This window comes from Anabrus simplex, chromosome 11 (genome assembly GCF_040414725.1).
Source record: "Anabrus simplex isolate iqAnaSimp1 chromosome 11, ASM4041472v1, whole genome shotgun sequence".
Lineage (NCBI taxonomy): Eukaryota > Metazoa > Arthropoda > Insecta > Orthoptera > Tettigoniidae > Anabrus > Anabrus simplex.
The window spans coordinates 56,395,922-56,416,826 of NC_090275.1; the positions used below are offsets into that span (position 1 = coordinate 56,395,922).

The 20,905-nt window shown below is 40.7% G+C and overlaps 1 protein-coding gene across 2 annotated transcripts in view; it reads left to right on the plus strand.

Moving 5' to 3' along the window:
* The window catches only part of DAAM (disheveled-associated activator of morphogenesis-like protein), an 879,757-nt gene that overhangs the window by 587,041 nt on the left and 271,811 nt on the right, over positions 1 to 20,905 (plus strand). Inside the window, exon 1 of one of the 2 annotated variants that reach the window (XM_068229573.1) lies at positions 11,635 to 11,847. The exons of the other annotated variant lie outside the window; for it this stretch is intronic. Coding sequence (XP_068085674.1) covers positions 11,830 to 11,847 — 18 coding nt within the window. The 5' untranslated portion in view covers positions 11,635 to 11,829. Of the gene's footprint in view, positions 1 to 11,634; positions 11,848 to 20,905 lie in introns of those variants that run through there. 2 annotated transcript variants of the gene reach the window in all.

The following is a 20,905-nucleotide window of genomic DNA, read 5'->3' on the forward strand; positions in this document are numbered from 1 at the left end:
AAGGCTTACGCCGGATTAGCAATCCCCCATTGCTCAACAGCCCTACAGCTGCTCAGCCTGAAGGCCTGCAGATTTCTAGGTGTCGTGTGGTTGGCAAGACAAATCCTCTCGGCCGTTATTCTTGGTTTTCTACACCGGGGTCGCTATCTCACCGTAAGATAGCTCATCCGTTGTAATTACGCAAACTGAATGGGCCTCGAACCAGACCTCAGATCCAGGTTTAAAAAAAATTAGGCAATAATAGGTTAGAATGCAAACTAATTTGGTTATTAGGAAGTATCGTCTAGCCTGCTCTTCCATAATGTAATTAGAGCAACATAAATTATAGGGGTTTTGATAGGCCGAACCCCTAATGTTTATGCAAAGCTTATAACATAATCGTTATGTAGGGTAGACTATACTTGTTACTCGCTTCAGTACGTTTGCAGTCTAACCTGATACTGCCTAAAAATCCGGGCTCCGAACCTCCTTGAAAAAGACAGACACGCTATCCATACACCGTGGGGCCGGGAGGGGGCGAGGGGCTGGAATCAATAACCATACGTAATAATAAGAAGAAGAAGAAGAAGAAGAAGAAGAAGAAGAAGAAGAAGAAGAATCATGTTAGGTCCAGTTAAAACAACAGAACAATGAAAATTAAGAAGTAACTAGAGGATCCATGCTGCTCTGCACCATTCGTTATAAATAGGTCAGATAACTCGTCTTGATAAGCCTGTCGTAGTCAGTGTTTTGCCTGCCCTTTTCAATGGTTTTATGAACATTGAATAAGAAGTGCGTTACGGTACGCCCCAGTTCGTAGTCAGAATTCATTCATTCTGACGTCATCATACCGTCTGTTTGGTAAAAAAAAATATGCATATATTCATTTTTTTATCCCGCATTTCCTGAAGTAAAGCTTGGTATTGCGTCGTAGAATGCAATGGTATTTTTAATCGAAGTCCTTCTATATGGAACAGTTGTCTTGTGAGTTGATAGGTTAGTCTTCAAGGAGAGTTCTTTTCCCAGGAAGAGAACTTTTTTTTTTAAAGATACAAGGCCTTCACTCTTCCTAGTGTAGCTTGGTTACCCTTCGATAGCTGTTCCCAGATAATGTCTAAGGCGTATGCCATGATGGGGTCTGTTCGTAGACTCTTAGCAGCATCTACGTTACTAGGAACGCTCTGCCATCTGTTGAATATTCTTGGAAACTGGGAAAAGTTAGAGAATCAAAGAGTATCTAGAAGGGAATGGTATTCTTCTGTGATCAGAGGAAGTGTATACTCTCTGGCTTGACAAGTAGTAATCAAACATAGCTACATGCAATGATATTGCTAAGGATGAAAATCACATATATCAGAATACTAGCTGTAGTACCCGGCGCTGTCCGGGTAACTTTGATGTTTACCTTTAGTATTTGTATTACCAGGTAGTTAAGTGTGAAGTGGATGCTTATTGATTTATGTTTGAGATATTGATTTTACGACCTATTATGCAGTTTTAGTGTTATTTAGATGTATCTGATTTCAAGTGTTAGATTATTTAATTTTCGAGTAAAACATTGTCCTTGTGGAAGCTAGAATTGACTGGGAAATATTTGATCTTTCCAAAAAAAGAAAAAAAAGTAATAATTATATGTATTCCCCCATCGTTCCTCCACCCCGAAGGGGGCTAAAATTGGACATTAAAAATTTCCCGAGTGTCACTATTCATCACAGCGACCGCGAAAAGTGTGGATTCAACACTACTTTCGATGATTTTTATATCTCACCCCCTCGCCGCCTACCCCTAAGGGTACATGGGGTGTCTTACCCCACGCGGTTTGGACTTAAAAATATTCCGGAGTGTCAGTATTCATCTCAGCGACCACGAAAAGTATGGATTCGACACTATTGTCGTTTATTTTATGTCACCCCCCTCGCCTCCCATTCCCCTATGGGTACGTGGGGTGTCCTACCCCACGCGGTTTGTCAAAAGAAATCCGGAGTGTCACTATTCATCTCAGCGACCCCGAAATGGATGGATTCGACACTATTTTAGATTATTTTGATATCTCACTCCCCTTCGCTCCCCATCCCAAAAGGGGCTGAATTTGGTCTTTAAAAAATTCCGGAGTGTCATTATTCATCTCAGCGACCCGAAAAGTATGGATTGGACACTATTTTCGAATATTTTTAAATGTCACATTCTTCGCCCCCCCACCCGCCCCTAAGAGTACTTCGGGTGTCTTACCACAACGCGGTTTGTCAACAAAAAAACCGGAGTGTTACTATTCATCTCAGCGACCCGAAAAGGATGGATTCGACATTACTTTCTATTATTTTGATACATCACTCCCCCCTCGCCCCCCAAGCAAAAGGGGGCTGAATTTGGACTTGGAAAAATTCCGGAGTATCACTATCCATCTCAGCGAATCCGAAAACGATGGATTCGACACTATTTTCGTATATTTTTATATGTGACCCCCCTCGCTCCCCGCCCCTACGGGCACTTCGGGTGTCTTACCCCAACGCGGTTTGTAAAAAAAAAATCCGGAGTGTCACTATTCATCTCAGCGACCCCGAAAAGTGTGGATTCGACACCATTTTCGAATATTTTTAAATGTGACCCCCTCGCCCCCCCCGCCCCTAAGGATACTTGGGGTGTCTTACCCCCACGCGGTTTGTCTCCTGATACTAAGTCGTAAGTTACCAAGTTTGGTGTAAATCGCTCTAGTGGTTTAGGAGGAGATGTAGTACATACATGCATACATACATACAATGACATTTATCTATATATAGATTAATGAAAGTGTTAGTCGCTTAGCAACCTGCTAAGTACAGAATGTATTGCGGGTTAGGGTAAGCTTTCGCCTGCAATTATTGGAGTGATCATTTAATGATTTGATTCTATGATTACTCAAAGTTGGCTGAAGTTAGAGACCTATCAGAGTCTCATGAATCACCGTCAGATAATTCCGGAGAAAATGAAAGCAAATAGTTCCAGTAGAACGGACGTACGGATTTGCCAAAACTGCTTTTAGTTAACTCTTTTAATATGTAGATAAGGAAATATGCCAGAACGTAGAAAAGGTAACAGAAACATTAAGAAAAATGAGGTGATTGCTATATTTTGGACAAAACAGAAATTCAAGTGCCTTTGGGAGAGAAAGTCGACAATAAGCTGGATACAAGAGGTCAAGAAAGATTTATAAAGAAATAAAATAAGAGAATAGGAAACTATAGGAAGAGAGATTTAGAAAAGAAAGTATTAAGATTCAAGGATGCCAAGGAAAAATGAAATGGAAATATTGTCCAAAGTTGTTTGAGAAGAGGAGAATCAAGCATAGTGCAATGATGAAGGAATGCTGGGAAGAACGGGAGAGGAACCGACAGTGAAGCATGAATTGAAATCATTTGGTAACTACCAGGCCTCATCGTAAATAATAATAATAATAATAATAATAATAATAATAATAATAATAATAATAATAATAATAATAATATGTTTGCGCATCGGTAACTAACTGCCCGGCTCCTTGGTTGGTTGGTCAGCGTCGATACCTTCAGTTGAAAAGGTGCCTGCTTCAATTCCCAGTCAGGTAATGTATTTTAACTGGGTTTGGTTAATTCTTCTTACTCGGAGACTGGGTATTTGTGTTTGTCCTAACATGTATCTATATATATAAAATAAGAGTTGTGTCTGTACATTGTTCAGAATTTGAAAAGAATGGTATTTCTGTATCGGTCATGTCCACAGTAACAAGAAAATGGATTTTTTACTTTTCCGTAATTTCTGTCTGTCTGTCTGTCTGTCTGTCTGACTGTCTGTCTGTCTGTCTGTACACGCATCAATAGAAAACGGCTGAAAAGAATTTAATGAAAATATGTATGTAATGCCGGGTGAAGAACCACTGCAATCTAGGCTACAAATTATTTTATTCACGTTGAGTGAAATGGTAGTTTAGGGGAAGGCCTGAAATGTAATTCTCAAATAAGTTATTTATGTTATTAGTGGTCGTATCGATAAATACTACATAACTAACATAACTTTAGTTATGTCGTAAGTTAGTAGTAGTTATGTAAGAAGTTTTTAAATTTCCTATCACTTATGTCTTATACATTGTTACCGTACCGCATATAATCAGAGAGATTCATGAATTTGGATTTTTGTTACTAAGTCCATATCAGCGCCGAGTTACGAGAAAATGGGTAACAGAATTTGGTGAAAATCGGTATGTGAAGTCTGAGCCCCTAACCAAACGGGCAACTCGCCTGGTCGTACCGACTGTAACAGCCTGCCTGTATATTGGTGGGAAGTAGCTGGGGAGTAAGATAACTTTCTTCTTTAGCATGCAATTCCTCTGGTTCATACATTTTCTGATATATCTGGTACGTAACACACTGGTTCATCATAGTATTCGAGCTATACAATCCCTACTCTGAGCCACTGATTGGAATGAGTAGTGTGCATATTTAACGGAATAATGACAGAGGAGTGTTCACGGCAGTCTGCGACCTGGTTATTCCAGCTCTGGAACTTTGGACTCTTAGATCGGCACCGTAGTACTGTTCGTTGAAAGTGAGAAAGTGTGCGGTTTTTCATTTGATCGAGTATTTTATATGATAACATTGCTTTCAATCGCTACATTCCTACTGACGTTTTTGTAATGAGTAATGACCTATGTTGAATTTAGTTAGGAAAACCACCAAGTCAGTCTTTCTGAGAATCCCGTAGCGAAGCACGGGTACATCAGCTAGTTCTTATATATGTCAGCGGGGTAACTGATAACTAAAGCCCGGATTTTTATGCAGTAACAGGTTAGATTGCAAACTAATTTGGTTAGTAGGCAGTGTCGGCCACCCTCTGTTCCATAATGTAGCAAGAGTACCATAAATTTTAGGGGTTCTGATGGGCCGTACCCCTCATGTTTATGCAAATCCATAGCACAATCGTTGTGAAGGTAGGATATACTTGTACTCGCTTCAGTAGGTTTGCATTCTAACCTATTAATGCATACAAATCCGGGCTCTACTGATAACCGACCGTTCCTTGAATATGTTAATGTCAAAAACCTAACTTACGCTCGCATCGACCCTTCTGCAGCAGTGCTTCCTCATCATTACTACTGTGCATTTAAAGACACCTGTAATAATAATGTGTGAGAAATGTAATGGAATGGCAATGACGTACGAGGTCATCTACACTGCTGAACTTATCGCCATCCGAGAAGCACTGATTTACTCACAATCAAGAAATTTTCATAAGACACGTATCATTTCAGATCTCAAAGTGCTATCCGGAAATTTGGTCACCCTCGAAGAAACATACGAACACAGTCCTACATCTTTGAAATATTAGAATTATCGTCCATCATGAAATCGCTCGGAAAGACTGTGTCAATTTTGTGGGACCCTCAGGACTTCCAGACAACGATCTGGTTGACAGACTGACCAAACAAGGCTCACGCTCTGGCTTATTCCTTTCATTGCGCCTCCCCTGCACTGAGTTTTATGTAAATAGCAGGACAACTTACGTTGCTCTGTAGAGCAGGACTACTCAACACAGAGGTCATTACTATACCTCCATTCAGCCAACTATCCCACGCACGCCATGGTATCAAGACGTCAGATGGGCCAGAGGTCAAGTAACTACCATCATCCGGAGAGATTCAACCATGTTTCATTCCCCGCTCACTCCAATCAGCACAATCAGAGAGGAACACAGGAGATTTGAACCACACCATCTTCGAGTGCAGTAGAACTATATCCTACCACACAGAATTGTTCGATACCCTTGTGCACCTTCGTATTCCCTTTCCAACACATACCCAGCTGTTACTGGCAATCGGAGACCTACGTGTGTACAGTGCAACAGCAAAATACTTGACGAAAAGTTGTCAATATCTAAAGAAACAAGTGTGTTTATTTCAAGTGCGTTGTTCTTTGGTCTGTTCTAGGTCCTTTCTGTCATTCTCTATGTATTTTACCTTGTTGTCCAATTTTTTCTCTCTTTTCTGTAACAATTTAATCTATATTGTTGATGGCCAAATGGGCAAAGGACGAAGGCCATGTACATATTTAAAAACCTTAGGCTGATCTTTGTTACCGCTCGTTTGAGAGAACGGCTGAACCGATGGACATCGTAAAGCATTCTGACGAAAGTTCTTGGCCTGTTGACTTGCAAAGTGTCTTCAAAAGCATAAAGATTTTTTATCGTATATTTTAAATTGGTAAATAAAAATGTAGGATCTGAATGGCCAAGGCGCTCGCCAATACGTCAAAGCCACATGGACTGTCGGAGCGCTGAGGCATACGAGAGGGTAGGTGGAAGGGAGCTGGCACGCATGCGCACTTGGACGTCTTCCTGGTCAGCTGTTCAAGTCTGTATTGTGCTGCAGGGAGTTATCCGGCGCAGTGTTACTGTCTCTTTGTAGCTCTCCCTATATTTATTAGTTTGAAGTGATGTAAAAGTCCTTTTCTCAATGTCGTAATTTTAACACTAAGACTGTGAATTTCTTCCACTCCGGTAATTAGGAAAGTGAGTCGATTATCCGTGTCATAATTTACTGTCATAAAAACCCGAAGACCGAGCTCGATAGCTGCAGTCGCTTAAGTGCGGCCAGTATCCAGTATTCGGGAGATAGTGGGTTCGAATCCCACTGTCGGCAGACCTGAAGATGGTCTTCTGTGGTTTCCCATTTTCACACCAGGCAAATGCTGGGGCTGAACATTAAGGCCACGGCCGCTTCCTTCCCACTCCTAGCCCTTTCCTATCCCATCGTCGCCATAAGACCTATCTGTGTCGGTGCGACGTAAAGCAAATAGCAAAAAAAAAAAAAAAAAAAACCGAAGGATTGTACCGTAACTACGAGCAAATTGCTACTGCGCCAATTTTCAATTCTTATTCGACCGAAATTGTGCTCATAGCAAACCAGGAGCGCAGTGCACTCCACAGTCAAAATGGGCGCAGAGCAATAATCTGTCGAGATGATTTAGCTCCATCAGATAAAACACATTTTCTTTTAAGTGGCACCAATTTCCATTCGCTTGGTATTTTATATCACGATCAATAAAGCTCAAGGGCAAACACTGGAAAGATCAGGTTTAAATTTTCAGCCATGGCATATGTTGCAATGCCAAGAGTGCGAACGTTTGACGTCCTTAAAGTTGCCAATACTGCCAAAATGTGATTGTACAAAGAATGCCTTATATATGGAAATCCTTCACTAAATACTTACCCCATTGACCGTCATGTTTTGACGGGCTTCCACTAAATAATAATAATAATAATAATAAAAGCAGTGCTTGAGTTTGAACGGTGCTCATTTTTAGAGACTACAAATGCTGTATTCCAATATTTTTTCGTGTTACAGTATTTTGTAATACTGTAGATAACTGTAATTAAACAAACTTTTAAAGTGTTTCGAAATATTGTTTAAAACCTGGTGATATATCTTGAAGTATTGTACTGTAAATTGCTGGATAGGCCGTTTATTTTTATATCAAGGGTTTAGCATGCCATTTCTTTATCCGAAGAAGGGTTCGATCCCCAACAGGCCATTTAATTTAAGTTTGTGTCCACTCTAGTGTTCTCATCGTGTCTCTTTCTTACTGATGACTAATTTCTTGCACTAAAAATGTGTAATGGTAGGTGAGTGTGTTGCTTGCTGTATAATGACAGCTCGCTACAAGTAGGCCCAGGACAGCATGTGGACTGCAGGTCAGCAGGTACAAGGCCGCGTGCTACAAACTCTCGCACTTTGCACCAGTACATTACTACCAACTTTCTTCGCCTACAACTCGATATTTTTCAATCTTCTCTCTATAAACTTCACTTCAAGCTTTCACCTCTCCTCTCCTGCATATTGATTGGATCTGATACAATGTTTATCGTTCGAGCTATAATAACGGAGATACTAGTTTTTTGTTTTGTTTTTTGCGGAGTCCATCAAAGGTGAGCAACGCTGAAGTTGAAATGTTGTTGACACGTCGTAACAACTAAGCTGAAGATGTATACATGTTTGTTTAGTCCTCATCCCGAAGGCTCGTTGGATCCTCAACGGCTCCAGCATCAGCTATCATAGATAGCCTAAGCATCACTGAAATGTTATGCTAGTCAAATGAGGAGTGATATAGTTTCCTGATGCTTTCCTCACTGAGCCAGAAATTGCTATTACTAAAAGCCTATTTAGGCACTAATTGGTTAGAATGGAAACTTGTTTTCTACCCGCAGAACGGTTCTGCTGTGAGATTTGCATAAATATTAGCGACGTGAAAGATCAAAACCCATAAAATGTATGCAACTTAACCTACATAACTGTAGAGAAGCTAGGAGATACTTGCGCCTTGTTCAAATAAGTTTGCATTTTAACATTTTCGTGTTTACACATCAGTCTGTCAAGCTAATTGAAATCTACTCGCCAACCGACCCTATAAGCAACATTTTCACACCATTCCTGGCAGAGACTAACTGCATAAGGAGTAGCATTACTAGCATCGCTCATACCTCAATCACTTACATATTGTCAAAGCCAAGGGTAAGACCGAGACAGATTCGTGAAAGTAACAAAATTGTCCTGGCCCGCATTAAAAGACCATATAGTGCACTGTCAGCACTAAGTCTCGCCTGGAAAGGCATAATCTCAGGATATTTCCTAGAATTCCTATTTATTTTTGTTCCTGCTACACATGCAGAGTAAATTTAAAACTCCGTTCTGGGTCAAATTATAACTAATAAGACATCTGTTAGCCTCTTTACACCGAGCTCGATAGCTGCAGTCGCTTAAGTGCGGCCAGTATCCAGTATTCGGGAGATAGTAGGTTCCAACCCCACTGTCGGCAGGCCTGAAGATGGTTTTCCGTGGTTTCCCATTTTCACACCAGGCAAATGCTGGGGCTGTACCTTAATTAAGGCCACGGCCGCTTCCTTCCCACTCCCAGGCCTTCCCTGTCCCATCGTCGCCATAAGACCTATCTGTGTCGGTGCGACGTAAAGCAACTTTTAAAAAAACTTAATACAAATTTTCATGGTGCTTATTTAGGTTGCCTATAACAGGCGATCCTCAGAAATGTCATAGTGGTTTCCCCAAATGAAATAAACATAGGTCATTACAATGACGTCAGTAGGAATGGGGCAAGTAAAAGCAATGCTTTCACATGAAATACTTGATCAAATGGAAAACCACACATTTTCTCATTTTTAACGAACGGTACTACGCTGCCGATCTCACAGTCCAAAGTTCCAGAGCTGGAATGACCAGGCCACAGACAACCGTGATCCGTGAACACTCTTCGTCTATTTTTTTGGTGGGGGGGTTGAGTAGTGGAGAGTCCCAGGGCAAAAACTATGCCCTTTTACTAATCTGTTTCCTAGGAGTACCCGAGGAGTCGGAAAATCTCAATTCACTGGCGGCGGAAAAATCTATCTGATTTAGAGGCAAATTTTTCCTCCAAACGAGAGGAGAAACCCCTCTTCACTGCTAATTTGGAATAAAATGAATGTAGAATTTAATAAAAGTAAAGAGGAAGGAGCTCTTTTTAACAAACGGCTCTTTTCAGGGTTGAATTTTGAGTTATTTAGTGAATTATGGTGCTGTAATTCATTCAAAAGAGTGCGTCAGAGTAGGGATCGAATAGCTCGAATACTATGATGAACCAGTGTGTTACGTACCAGCAGTACGGTATCAGAAAATGTATAAACCAGAGGAATGATATGCTAAAGAAGAAAGTTTTCTAACTCCCCAGCTATTTCCCGCCAGTATTCATTCAGGCTGTCATACTCGGTACGCAGCAGTAATCCTATCTATCGGAGTTGAGTGGCAGCTTGAGAGACAAAGAACATCACAACAAACAATGGTCAATGGAATGATATTGTTGATCAATGTTATGCACTTTCGATATTGTAGACCTTCACATTCAGTTCTCTTCCGACTCTGAAATACCACTCTTTATCATAGTCGGAACGGTAAAAGTGAATAAAACATAAATGGTCGGAAACTGTATTCTCTATAACTTTTGTTATGTATTACTTTTCGATAGGACCAATAACATAGGTATTTAAAAATTAAATGTTAGGCGCCTTCCCTAAACTACAATTTCATCCAGGGTGCATAAAATTGTTTATAACTTAGACTGTAGTTTCTTATTCCCCGACTCTATATATACCGATTTTCGTTAAATTCTGTTAACCAATTTTCTCGTGGCTCTGCGTTGATATGGACTTAGCAACAAAAATACAAATTCATGAATATCTTTGTTATCATAGCCTGTACCGTAACAATGTATGACATAAATGATCGGAAATTGAATTCTATATAACCACTAATAATATAAATATTTGAGAATTAAATTTTAGGCCTTCCCCTAAACTACCATTTGACTCAGTGTGAATAAAATGATTTATAGCCGACATTGTAGTGGCTCATCACTCGACTTCACTTACCGATTTCCATTAAATACTCTTCAGCCGTTTTCTCGTGATGCGTGTACATACATACATACATAGACAGACATTAAGGGAAAGTTAAAAGTGCATTTCCTTGTTACTATGGACATGACCGATACAGAAACACAATTTTTTTCAAATTCTGAGCAATTAACAGACAAAACTATATTTTATAGAATATATATATATATATATATACATACTTATTTATGGTCGTTTGATTTTCCCAGAGGGAAATTTGAAATCATTTTCATGATACGTTCTTACGGCTGGATGCCCTTCCTGACTCCAATCTCGGTTAAGGAGCTAATGAATGCTAGTGAATGAAATTGGGTAAGGAGATGGAAGGAATCGGTTTTGGTCTATCAATAGAAACTGTGCTGGCTTTTCCCTGGAGGTGAAAATGGGAAATCACAGGAAACCATTCTCAGGGCAGCTGACGATGGGGTTTGAACCCATTCGGCTCCTGAAGGTAGAGCTTGGCTCCATAGCCGTAGCACGATAACAGTCCACTTGGATTAATAATAATAATAATAAGAAGAAGAAGAAGAAGAAGAAGAAGAAGAAGAAGAAATAAAACTTCTCCACTGATTTGGTCGATTTGAAAATACCCCTTTACCGAGCGAGTGTCTGGGTGGTTTGGGTCACGTACCTGTCAGCTTGCATTAGGAAGATAGTGGTTTGGAACCCCAGTGTCGGCAGCCTGCAGATGTTTTTCCGTGGTTTCCCATTTTCGCAAGATGCACATACTGGGGCTGTACCTTAAGGCCACGGTTGCTTCCTTCTGATCCAGTCCTTCAACCTCCCACCATCGCCATAAAACCTGTGTCGGTGCGACGTGAAGCAAATTGTAAGAAAACAAATAAACAACCTTTCAAATAATACTTGAGGAATGTTTTGATAAGGGTGCACTTAGTGATAATATATTGCAATCTTCATTATTTTCATTGAATGTGACTTAGTACGAAGATATGAGATGAGGAACTGAGTTTGTTAGGGGAGAGCAGTTCTTTAATTGTGCTACTGTGTTGGATGTGGAAGGAAGGATGCAGCTGCCTTCGAAGGCGCTGGATGTGTTTACCGTAGCGCCATCACATGCCTGGTGCGCGTGTTCTAGGTAAGCACACCTCGAACTCCCAAGGTGGCGTACACCTTAACCTCTCTGTTACAAGAAAGTAGGCGGTGTAGAAAGAAAAAGAAGCAGTTTGGCGGGCGCGCGTATGATGTGTGAGTGTGGTCGTGAGTAGGTCGCACCTTAGTTCCAGCGTCGTCCGCTGCGGCGCTCAGGTCGATTACTGGAGCAATAGGTGTAACAATCAACCTGTCCCCAGTTGATGTCTCGCGCTGCGGCAGTGAGATTGTGCTAGTGGAGTGTTCGTGCCTTTGTGATTGTTCCGAGCGCTATGCTCCTGGTGGACCCTCACCGCCATGGGGAAAATCAACTTGGTACGTACTAATATGAATACTTTTCTACGTCACATTCTGACATTACACTCATTGCGGGTGTTTTCCTTCATGTGAATGGATCAATACCTAGACCACGAAATACTTGAGAAGCTTAAAGGGATTTTGGAGGGTGACAGCCGAAGATGTTGAATGTACCACTTATAAATAGTTGTTTAGGAATTTAAATGGCCGTAACAAAACTAACGCAACAAACAAGATAGTATTTGAATCTTTCATAGGAGCGACAGATTGGTGCAGTGTGGATACATATGAACATCTGTCTGTTAAGTTGTCAATCTGGAGGATAATTCCTCTTCCTGACCTTTCGCCCAATTCTTGGGGTGTTGGCACTTGACGTGCGCTTGGCTCAGTTTTATGGTTGGATACCCTTTCTAAAGACAACCCTGTGTGGAAAAATATATCCACTACTGCGTGTTTCTGTGATAGTAATGTTGTATGTAAATGAAGTGTGTTAAGATGAACACAAACGCTCAGTCCCCGAGCTAGAGGTACTAACTGTACTCAAAGTCCTCGGCCCGGCCGGGAATAGAACGCGAGGCCTTCTGAACCGAAGATAAGCGTGCTGACCATTCAGCCAAGAAACCGGTTTTCGGAGGTTGATTAGTTCACCAAATATCACCAACATTGTGCAGTTAGAAGGAAACCGAAAAAAACAGAGCTAAATAAATAAATAAATAAATAAATAAATAAATAAATAAATAAATAAATAAATAAATAAATAAAATATATTTACGTCCCGCGAACTACTTTTAACAGTTTCTGGAAACCCCGAGGTGATGGCAGCACAGAACACAGAAGTTGGTTAGATCTTGAAATAGCACCAACAAAGATCCTGCAATAATAATAATAATAATAATAATAATAATAATAATAATAATAAAGTGGGCGCTTTTTAAGCCAGGGTCTTTCAGGGCTGTAGCGCCATTGTTTAAAAAATATATTGTTAATGTATAGTGTCCGGCTCCATGGCTAAATGGTTAGCATGCTGGCTTTTGGTCTGTGGGGTCCCGGGCTCGATTCCCGGCAAGGTCGGGAATTTTAACGATAATTGGTTAATTCCCTTGGCATGGGGACTGGGAGTATGTGCCGTCTTCATCACTTCATCCTCATCACGACGCGCAGGTCAAAAGACCTTCTGCAGACCTCTCCGTAGACCACACGCCATTATTATTATTATTATTATTATTATTATTATTATTATTATTATTATTAATGAATAGTAAAGATGTGCGTAGGAACCAGTTTCAATGAAGGGCTTATGCTTCGTCTGCACTGTACTTACAGCAAACTTTCAGAACAGTGTGGAGAGGTTTGGTAATGAATCCAGGCTTTTGGCACGCAATCTAGTGATTAGAATTTGTATACCACATCTCGTACCCTGCCGGCCAACATTCTGACTGTGAAAGACTGGAGAGAGACTGTTACTCTAGTACAGGGCCTCTCAAACGCCCAAAATCTCACGCGTGCAAACTGAGGCGCAGAATTCCTGTGCACAGTGCATCGGTCCCACTCGGCTCGGGTCGGACCAACGCTTCGTCTCTGAACTACTCGGCTAAGGTCGGCTCAACTCGGCTCGGATTTGGAGCGCTACGGAGCAAGTGAGGAAGAGGGAGACAGGCGGAGCGAGCGAGACAGGCGTGGAGAAAGAGAGAGACAGCGCTATTGCTCCAAATCGAGGAGAGAGGGTCTGCACTCTGGTCAACCAAGCGAAGTCGTCTTTTGCACAGTGCATGCACCCTGAGAGGCCCTGCTCTAGAATTAACAATGTCGTACTAGTTCATGAAGGGAAATGATCAAATATAATTTTATAACGAAGTTAAACACCTACTTTGTTGAACACTAATACATATTTCAGTACCAAAATGCCTGTTCAAACACACTATCAAAAGTTAGAGTACTTTATGACAGTGCATGCCAAAGATGTTACGAAATCGGAAGGTTGTGGATTCTGTTCCCACACAAGTTTACTTGGCCACTTTTGTTATGTGCTTAACATCTGTTTGGTATGCACAATATGCAGACATCGCGACCTAATGAGCTTAAAGTTTATTTCAAAAAATAATAATAATAATAATAATAAAAGCGAGATTTTCGAGAATGACATTCTTTTCCCCGTGGCTGCGATTTTACTTGAGTATGACTTACGGCATAATATTGACAGTCAGGTTAAACTCTAAGGTTTCATTGTTCTTCTTCGCCTTCTTCTCCAACTTCTTCGCCTCTTCTTCTATCGACATGTAACATTCTGCTAAAATAACTATGATAATAATAATCTTGAAAGCCTCCGTGGCTCAGGCAGCAGCGCGTCGGCCTCTCACCGCTGGGTTCCGTGGTTCAAATCCCGGTCACTCCATGTGAGATTTGTGCTGGACAAAGGGGAGGCGGGGCAGGTTTTTCTCCGGGTACTCCGGTTTTCCCTGTCATCTTTCATTCCAGCAACACTCTCCAATATCATTTTATTTCATTAATCATTCATTAATCATTGCCCCAGAGGAGTGTGACATGCCTTGGCAGCCGGCACAATTCCTATCCTCGCCGCAAGAAGAGGGATTCATTCATTCCATTCCTGACCCGGTCGAATGACTGGAAACAGGCTGTGGATTTTCAGTAATAATCTTATGGCATCACCTAATGTCTGAAAGCATTTTAATTTGACGCCATCTGGCTGTCTGCTCGTCAATTTCGACGTTCCGTTTTACTGTAAACCTACAAGATGGCAGAGCAAACCGAATCTGTCTTGGGCGTCTACAGCTCAGTTTTAATTAATTTAGTCCGGTAAACACCAAATGTGTCACAAGAGATCTATCACATGCCGACATGGAGTGTCGAATGAACTCTTTGTCCGCTCTTAAAAAATCCGACTACCTCTGCCGGGTTTCAACCCGCTGTCTTGGGAACAGGAGGCCGACATTTGACCACTAATCCACAGAGGGAGCTATTTCCCCCATATAAACTCATTCTTATTTGTTCCAGGCGCCTCACTTTCATCTTTACTATCTGACTTCCTGTGCACAACTCTTGTTCTGTTCGCAACCTCAGGGCGTCAAATTTGCAAGCCTTAGAGCACGTCATAAAGTCCTGTCTGGTACAGGTCATGAAGGCCCTTGGAGGAGTGGAAGATAAAGGCTTCTACTTCTCGTAACCTCAGCACTAAGTGGGCTAGAGTAGTTAGAAATCGACCTGGTAATTATTTTTGGTGTAGGCTCGCTCCTTCTCCTTACAGTCTTCAAGATAATAATAATAATAATAATAATAATAATAATAATAATAATAATAATAATAATAATAATAAATGATATGGATTACAGAAATCAAGAAAGATATTAGAGAAGTACATATTACTAGAACTAGGAACTTAAGTTGCGAAAGTTTTATTAAAAAGGTGCAAAATATAAATGTAAATATTAATACAAAAAATCACCAAAACCAGTTTTACTTTTCACATCATATATAAGGGCACAAAATTCACTCATGTTACCATGTCGTGATACACAATATTATTAAAATCACACGTCCAAAAACGAATACTTCAACAATCACCAGGTTCGTATTGAAGTTCTCGATTAGTGCAGTGTAGGGAGTCGACGATCCTAACGGCGACTTGGGAAACTACATAGAACCAAGCTTTACAGACGAAAAGTTCGGTTTTTCTGGTTTAATTTCTTTAGGAATAAAACGCTGTAAATGATCCAAAGAAAAGTATTAAACAAGTGGGAAAAGGCGCTCACATTAAGAAAAGGTGCAAAAGGGTGCTTGCACTGACAGAAGCTGCAAAAAAAGTGCAACTAAAACACATTTAGGGCTGTTCATTTTATGATTTCTTTACAACACACAAACTAATTTGGGCATTTTAATTGCGAAAAAGAATTAAGGTACACCACTTAAAATTCCTATAGAAACAAAACAGATAAAATCAAGAAACTCAAAAACACAGACGGACAATAGGACGGGTGATTTCAGGCGAAGTGAGGATATTTAGAAAGAAGTACCGGGCTGACAGAAAACTCAAAAAACCATTAAATCGACTTAACTGGTCCATTGAAGGCCATGAAATGTAAATAAATAAATAAATAAATAAATAAATAAATAAATAAATAAATAAATAAATAATGTACGTTAGTTATCCTGATGTAGAAAACTCGTTGCTAGACTTTTTCGACTTCATGACGGGAAATTGAACCCACGTCCTTCTAGTTGAACCCAGTACACTTTACCGCATGGGCTAGACAGCTAGTTCTTCGTTGGGTCCAACCTCTTTCCCTCTCTTACGATAACGGTAAATAATGTGTGACTGTGATGTTATATTTCACCTTAAACTGAAATTCACCACAATCTCCTCCTAACGGATGTCTTGTCTTGCTATCTTGCCAGAGTTTCCGCCCGTAAACGGCTATTCTCGCTGTGATATTTACGCTCCTGTAAGACGGTCTGCATAAGCAGTAGGGGCTCTTAAGAAACCTTTCGAACCTGACATACATCTTCACCAACAGTTTGAATATTTGTGTTATTCTCGCATATGAACAGTCCTTACTTTCATAGCCAAATAATGTTAGGTCACGCTGTTCAGAGAACCAAGGTTTAAATCCCGGCAACAGCGCTTTCCTCCCGGCTTTAAAAAGAATTAAAACCGAGCTCGATAGCTGCAGTCGCTTATGTGCGGCCAGTATCCAGTATTCGGGAGATAGTAGGTTCGAACCCCACTGTCGGCAGCCCTGAAAATGGTTTTCCGTGGTTTCCTATTTTCACACCAGGCAAATGCTGGGGCTGTACCTTAATTAAGGCTACGGCCGCTTCCTTCCACTTCCTAGCCCCTTCCTGTTCCATCGTCGCCATAAGACATATCTGTGTCGGTGCGACGTAAAGCAACTAGCAAAAAAAAAAAAAAAAAAATCCAATGGTGTCCCAATGTATTCTCAAATATTCACGAAACGTGTTAGTACAGATACCACTAAAATTCGGGATAATAATAATAAAATAATACATACCTATTAAAACTGGTCTTCAAATTTCATATGCAAAAAGTAAATGCTTCGTATATTGAACATAGACACAACGGAGAAAAGTACCTAACAACACAACATGGACATATTCAAAGAATTGATACATTTAAATATCTGGGAGAATGGAACCAGTGAAATGGACTCGATAACACAAGCTGCAAAGAGATATTGAAGAGTATGGACATGACTTATAAACTCACTCAACACTGTTACAACGTAAAATCAATATCGCTCCAGGTAAAAATCAGGTACTACAAAGCTGTAATTAAACTAGGAGTATTACATGGACCAGAATGCTTAAAAATGAACCAAAGAGGTGGACAAGAGGAAATGGAAAAGAAAGGAAAATTTGGATGAAAATAATTATTTAATAAGTTTAAATTTATTAAAAGCGTTCTTTTAAATACACGTCGTAAATAAGACAAGACAAGAAATTTAAAAGTTTGTTTCTGTATCAAGTATTATGCAATGACAATAAAAGAACACAGCATTCTCTGTTTTATGAAAGTTTCACAAAACGATAGATGCTAGCTTTGAATAAATATTTTTTAAAATTTTATTTCTGAAATTCAGAGATTACGAACTATCAAAATGCCAATGGGATGAGTGTGCGTGCATAGTATGACGGTTTTCTTCCTACCTTCTTTCTACCTTCAATCGTAGATCTGGCTTCAAATTTAGCTTACTGTGGTCCTGTTCTCAACTTGGACTGACTCTGTATGCAGGTTTAAAACACGCGGCCAAGATTCGCAAATGGAGCTTGTCATCCACGACTTTCGGTGTTGCTTTCGTACGTGACCGGTAATGAATTCCCACCCGAAAAACAACGAGGCTTCGCCGATTTTTCAATCACTAGAAATTTGTTTTTCGGTTCCCGTCATTTTAGCTCCCGACATCGCTGTAACCCTTTCTTTACATGTTAACTGTTCCTCACGAACTACAAGTGCTGCATTTCACAGTCAATGTTGTACAAAATTCGAGTTACAGAACATTTTTCGCTTTAAGGGAGGAAACTTTTGCTTCGAGAAATCGAGAAATTCGTATAACCTAATTTCGAGTGCTAGAGAAATAAAGACACGTGAGGAATACAACAAACGGCCGGGAAATTGAAGTTACTTCGAGATGCTGAATATTCGAGTAGGCCTAATGGAGGTTCGAGATATCGATGTTCGACTGTATATGCAACATAAAATCCTTTAAAAGAGATCAGGGATCCATCATTCAGTTACTATAATAATAACGTTATTTGCTTTACGTCCCACTAACTACTTTTACGGTCTTCGGAGACGCCGAGGTGCCGAAATTTAGTCCCGCAGGAGTTCTTTTACATGCCAGTAAATCTACCGACACGAGGCTGTCGTATTTGAGCACCTTCAAATATCACCGGACTGAGCCAGGATCGAACCTGCCAAGTTGGGGTTAGAGGGCCAGCGCCTTAACCGTCTGAGCCACTCAGTCCGGCATTCAGTTACTTCTTAGATTTGGGGTAAAATGTGATTTTTTTCATTAACATCCGAACGTTATCATGTACAAGTATAAATCGCTACTGCTTTGTTGAAACTGTAAACCACGGATGTGATGACTATACCTCGGATTTGTAGGTGGTAATAGGTTAGAATGCGAAGTAATTTGGTTTGTAGGACGTGGCATGCAACACGTTGTACCACAGTGTAGGAGGAGCAGTATAATTCAAGGAGTTCTATAGGCTGTACCCCTAATATCTATGCAAATCTCATAGCATAACCGTTGTACAGTGTAGGGTATACTTGTTACTGGCTTAAGTAAGTTTGCATTCTAACCTATCAGTACCTAAAAGTCCGGACTCTAGTGATGACTGTGCGCTAATCCGTGTTTGCATGCGTATTCCGTTTAATTCCACTGTGAAGGAAGGTTAAGAAAAAGAGAGACAGCTGTCCGCCTCCGGAGACAAAAGTTCTCTGGATGGCCTTGCTGTTGAGAATCTGTTCATATCTGGGTAGGATTACAGTTTCACTGTATCATTGAAACACACTGGCTGTTTGATTACGCGCACCAGCTGCTCGGCACGCGGTAGCAATGTTGATTACTCTGCACATAATTCCTCGACAAAGAGCTATTTCTTTATAACCCTCTATTACGTACAATCAGCATTTTAGCGCAGAAATGCTTGATAAACCATGTTTTGCTGTTGCTATGCGCAGCAATATTTATCAAACACTTAGCAATAAGAAAATGCCCGTACTCGCTTCCGAAGGCTGCGAATGAAAGAATAAAAAATTATGCTTAATGTTGAAAATATTTCTTAGCAGATAAAGTAGGGGTCCCCATACTACGAGAAACGTAAAATTGAGCAATTTCCTCAATTGTGCCGAAAGTAGAAGGGCTAAAGGGCCCGAAAAGGTTTCGAATTGCGAGTCTTGGATAGCTATATCAAAAACCAAAAACCAAACCCCACGGCACTACAGCCCTTGAAGAAGGGCCTTCGCCTACCAAGCGACCGCTGTTCAGCCCGAAGGCCTGCAGATTACGAGGTGTCGTGTGGTCACCACGACGGATCCTCTCGGCCGTTATTCTTGGCTTTCTAGACCGAGGCCGCCATCTCACAGTCAGATAGCTCCTCATTTCTAATCACTAGGCTGAGTGGACCTCGAACCAGCCCTCAGGTCCAGGTAAAAAAAACCTGACCTGGCCGGGAATCGAACTCTGGGCCTACCCCTACCACGCTACCCCTGCACCACGGGGCTGACTTTTAGCTCTATCAATAAAAAATCGAAAATCTCTTCCGGCCTATGTGCAGTTCCGGAAAAACAGCCTAAAATCGCTTGTTTCTTTACTAGTTTTCATTTTTTATTCAAATCGTAGCCAAATTAACTTCCATAAGCTTCTCTGTAATGTGTTCCTTGGTTCAATACCCTCAGACGTTTTCTTTTATTTTTTGAAAAATATCCTCACCTAATGTAGTTGTGAGGACTTCAGTGAAATGACTCACATTAGCGCTCGTAGTGGCAAAAAGAAAAGGCAAACTGCTAATCTAATTGACCCGATAAGGATAATTAAGAAAATGATTGTAATTTTTAGGAAAAAATAAAGAATATATGCTCATTATATTTACCTAAATTTCGTAGCTCATATATAATATGTTTCCAACATTGAGTTGCTTACCCAAAGGGCTAGAACTGTGTTTTATTATGTGACTGCTCATATCGAGAGCATAGCTATGGCACCTCCAGTTTAATGTGAAATACGAACCACAGGGACATGGCTTTTCATTTCAAAAATCCCACTTGCATTCGCTGGAATTCGAACCACATTCCACCTGACAAGACGCCAGTTTCTATGCCGCTCGGCTACCACGCCCCGATGATGGTGATGATTCTGTTCCGTAGTCGTACCTTCCGTGATTTCAACACAAACAAATAAGTAAATGTACAGAGACAGATAAGAATTGAACTGAAACTACTTTCGTCTTTCGTGTACCCAATGTGCAACAAATTCTGTACTAAGTATGAGGCAATAATTTGAAGTGTACAGGAAAACAATTTTTTTTAAATACCAGATAGTCCACCCGCTCATTGCGATTTAGTTCTATGCAATCTGTCGCACTAACTACAATTCTGAACCATATCGGTTACCCACCCTAAACTGGGATAATAATACACAAATTATTCTGTGGAAGCTAAGTATGCAACCTTGCCACATACCAGGTAACTGGCGGTAAAAGAAGAAATTCATACCTTCAAGCACTGTCCATTATCACATCTCTGATCGCGCTCCTGCCAAGTAAGCTATTGCGAGGGTTGACATTGCAGCGGGCAGTCCCCAGCCTGTACAGTACCTGTTCCTGGGCTGTGTTTGCAACTGCTGTTGTAAATTATGTGATATTCGTATATGTGCTCGTTTTACGGGTCCATTCGGGGTACCTATAATGAATGAATAGTGGCGCTCACGATTCATGTTCTCTCCTAGCCCGTAACCACACATCTTGTTATATTACCCCGGTTTAGGGAGAGGGGCCGATGTATTTCAGAAGTGTACAGGGTCGCATAAAACCAGATCGC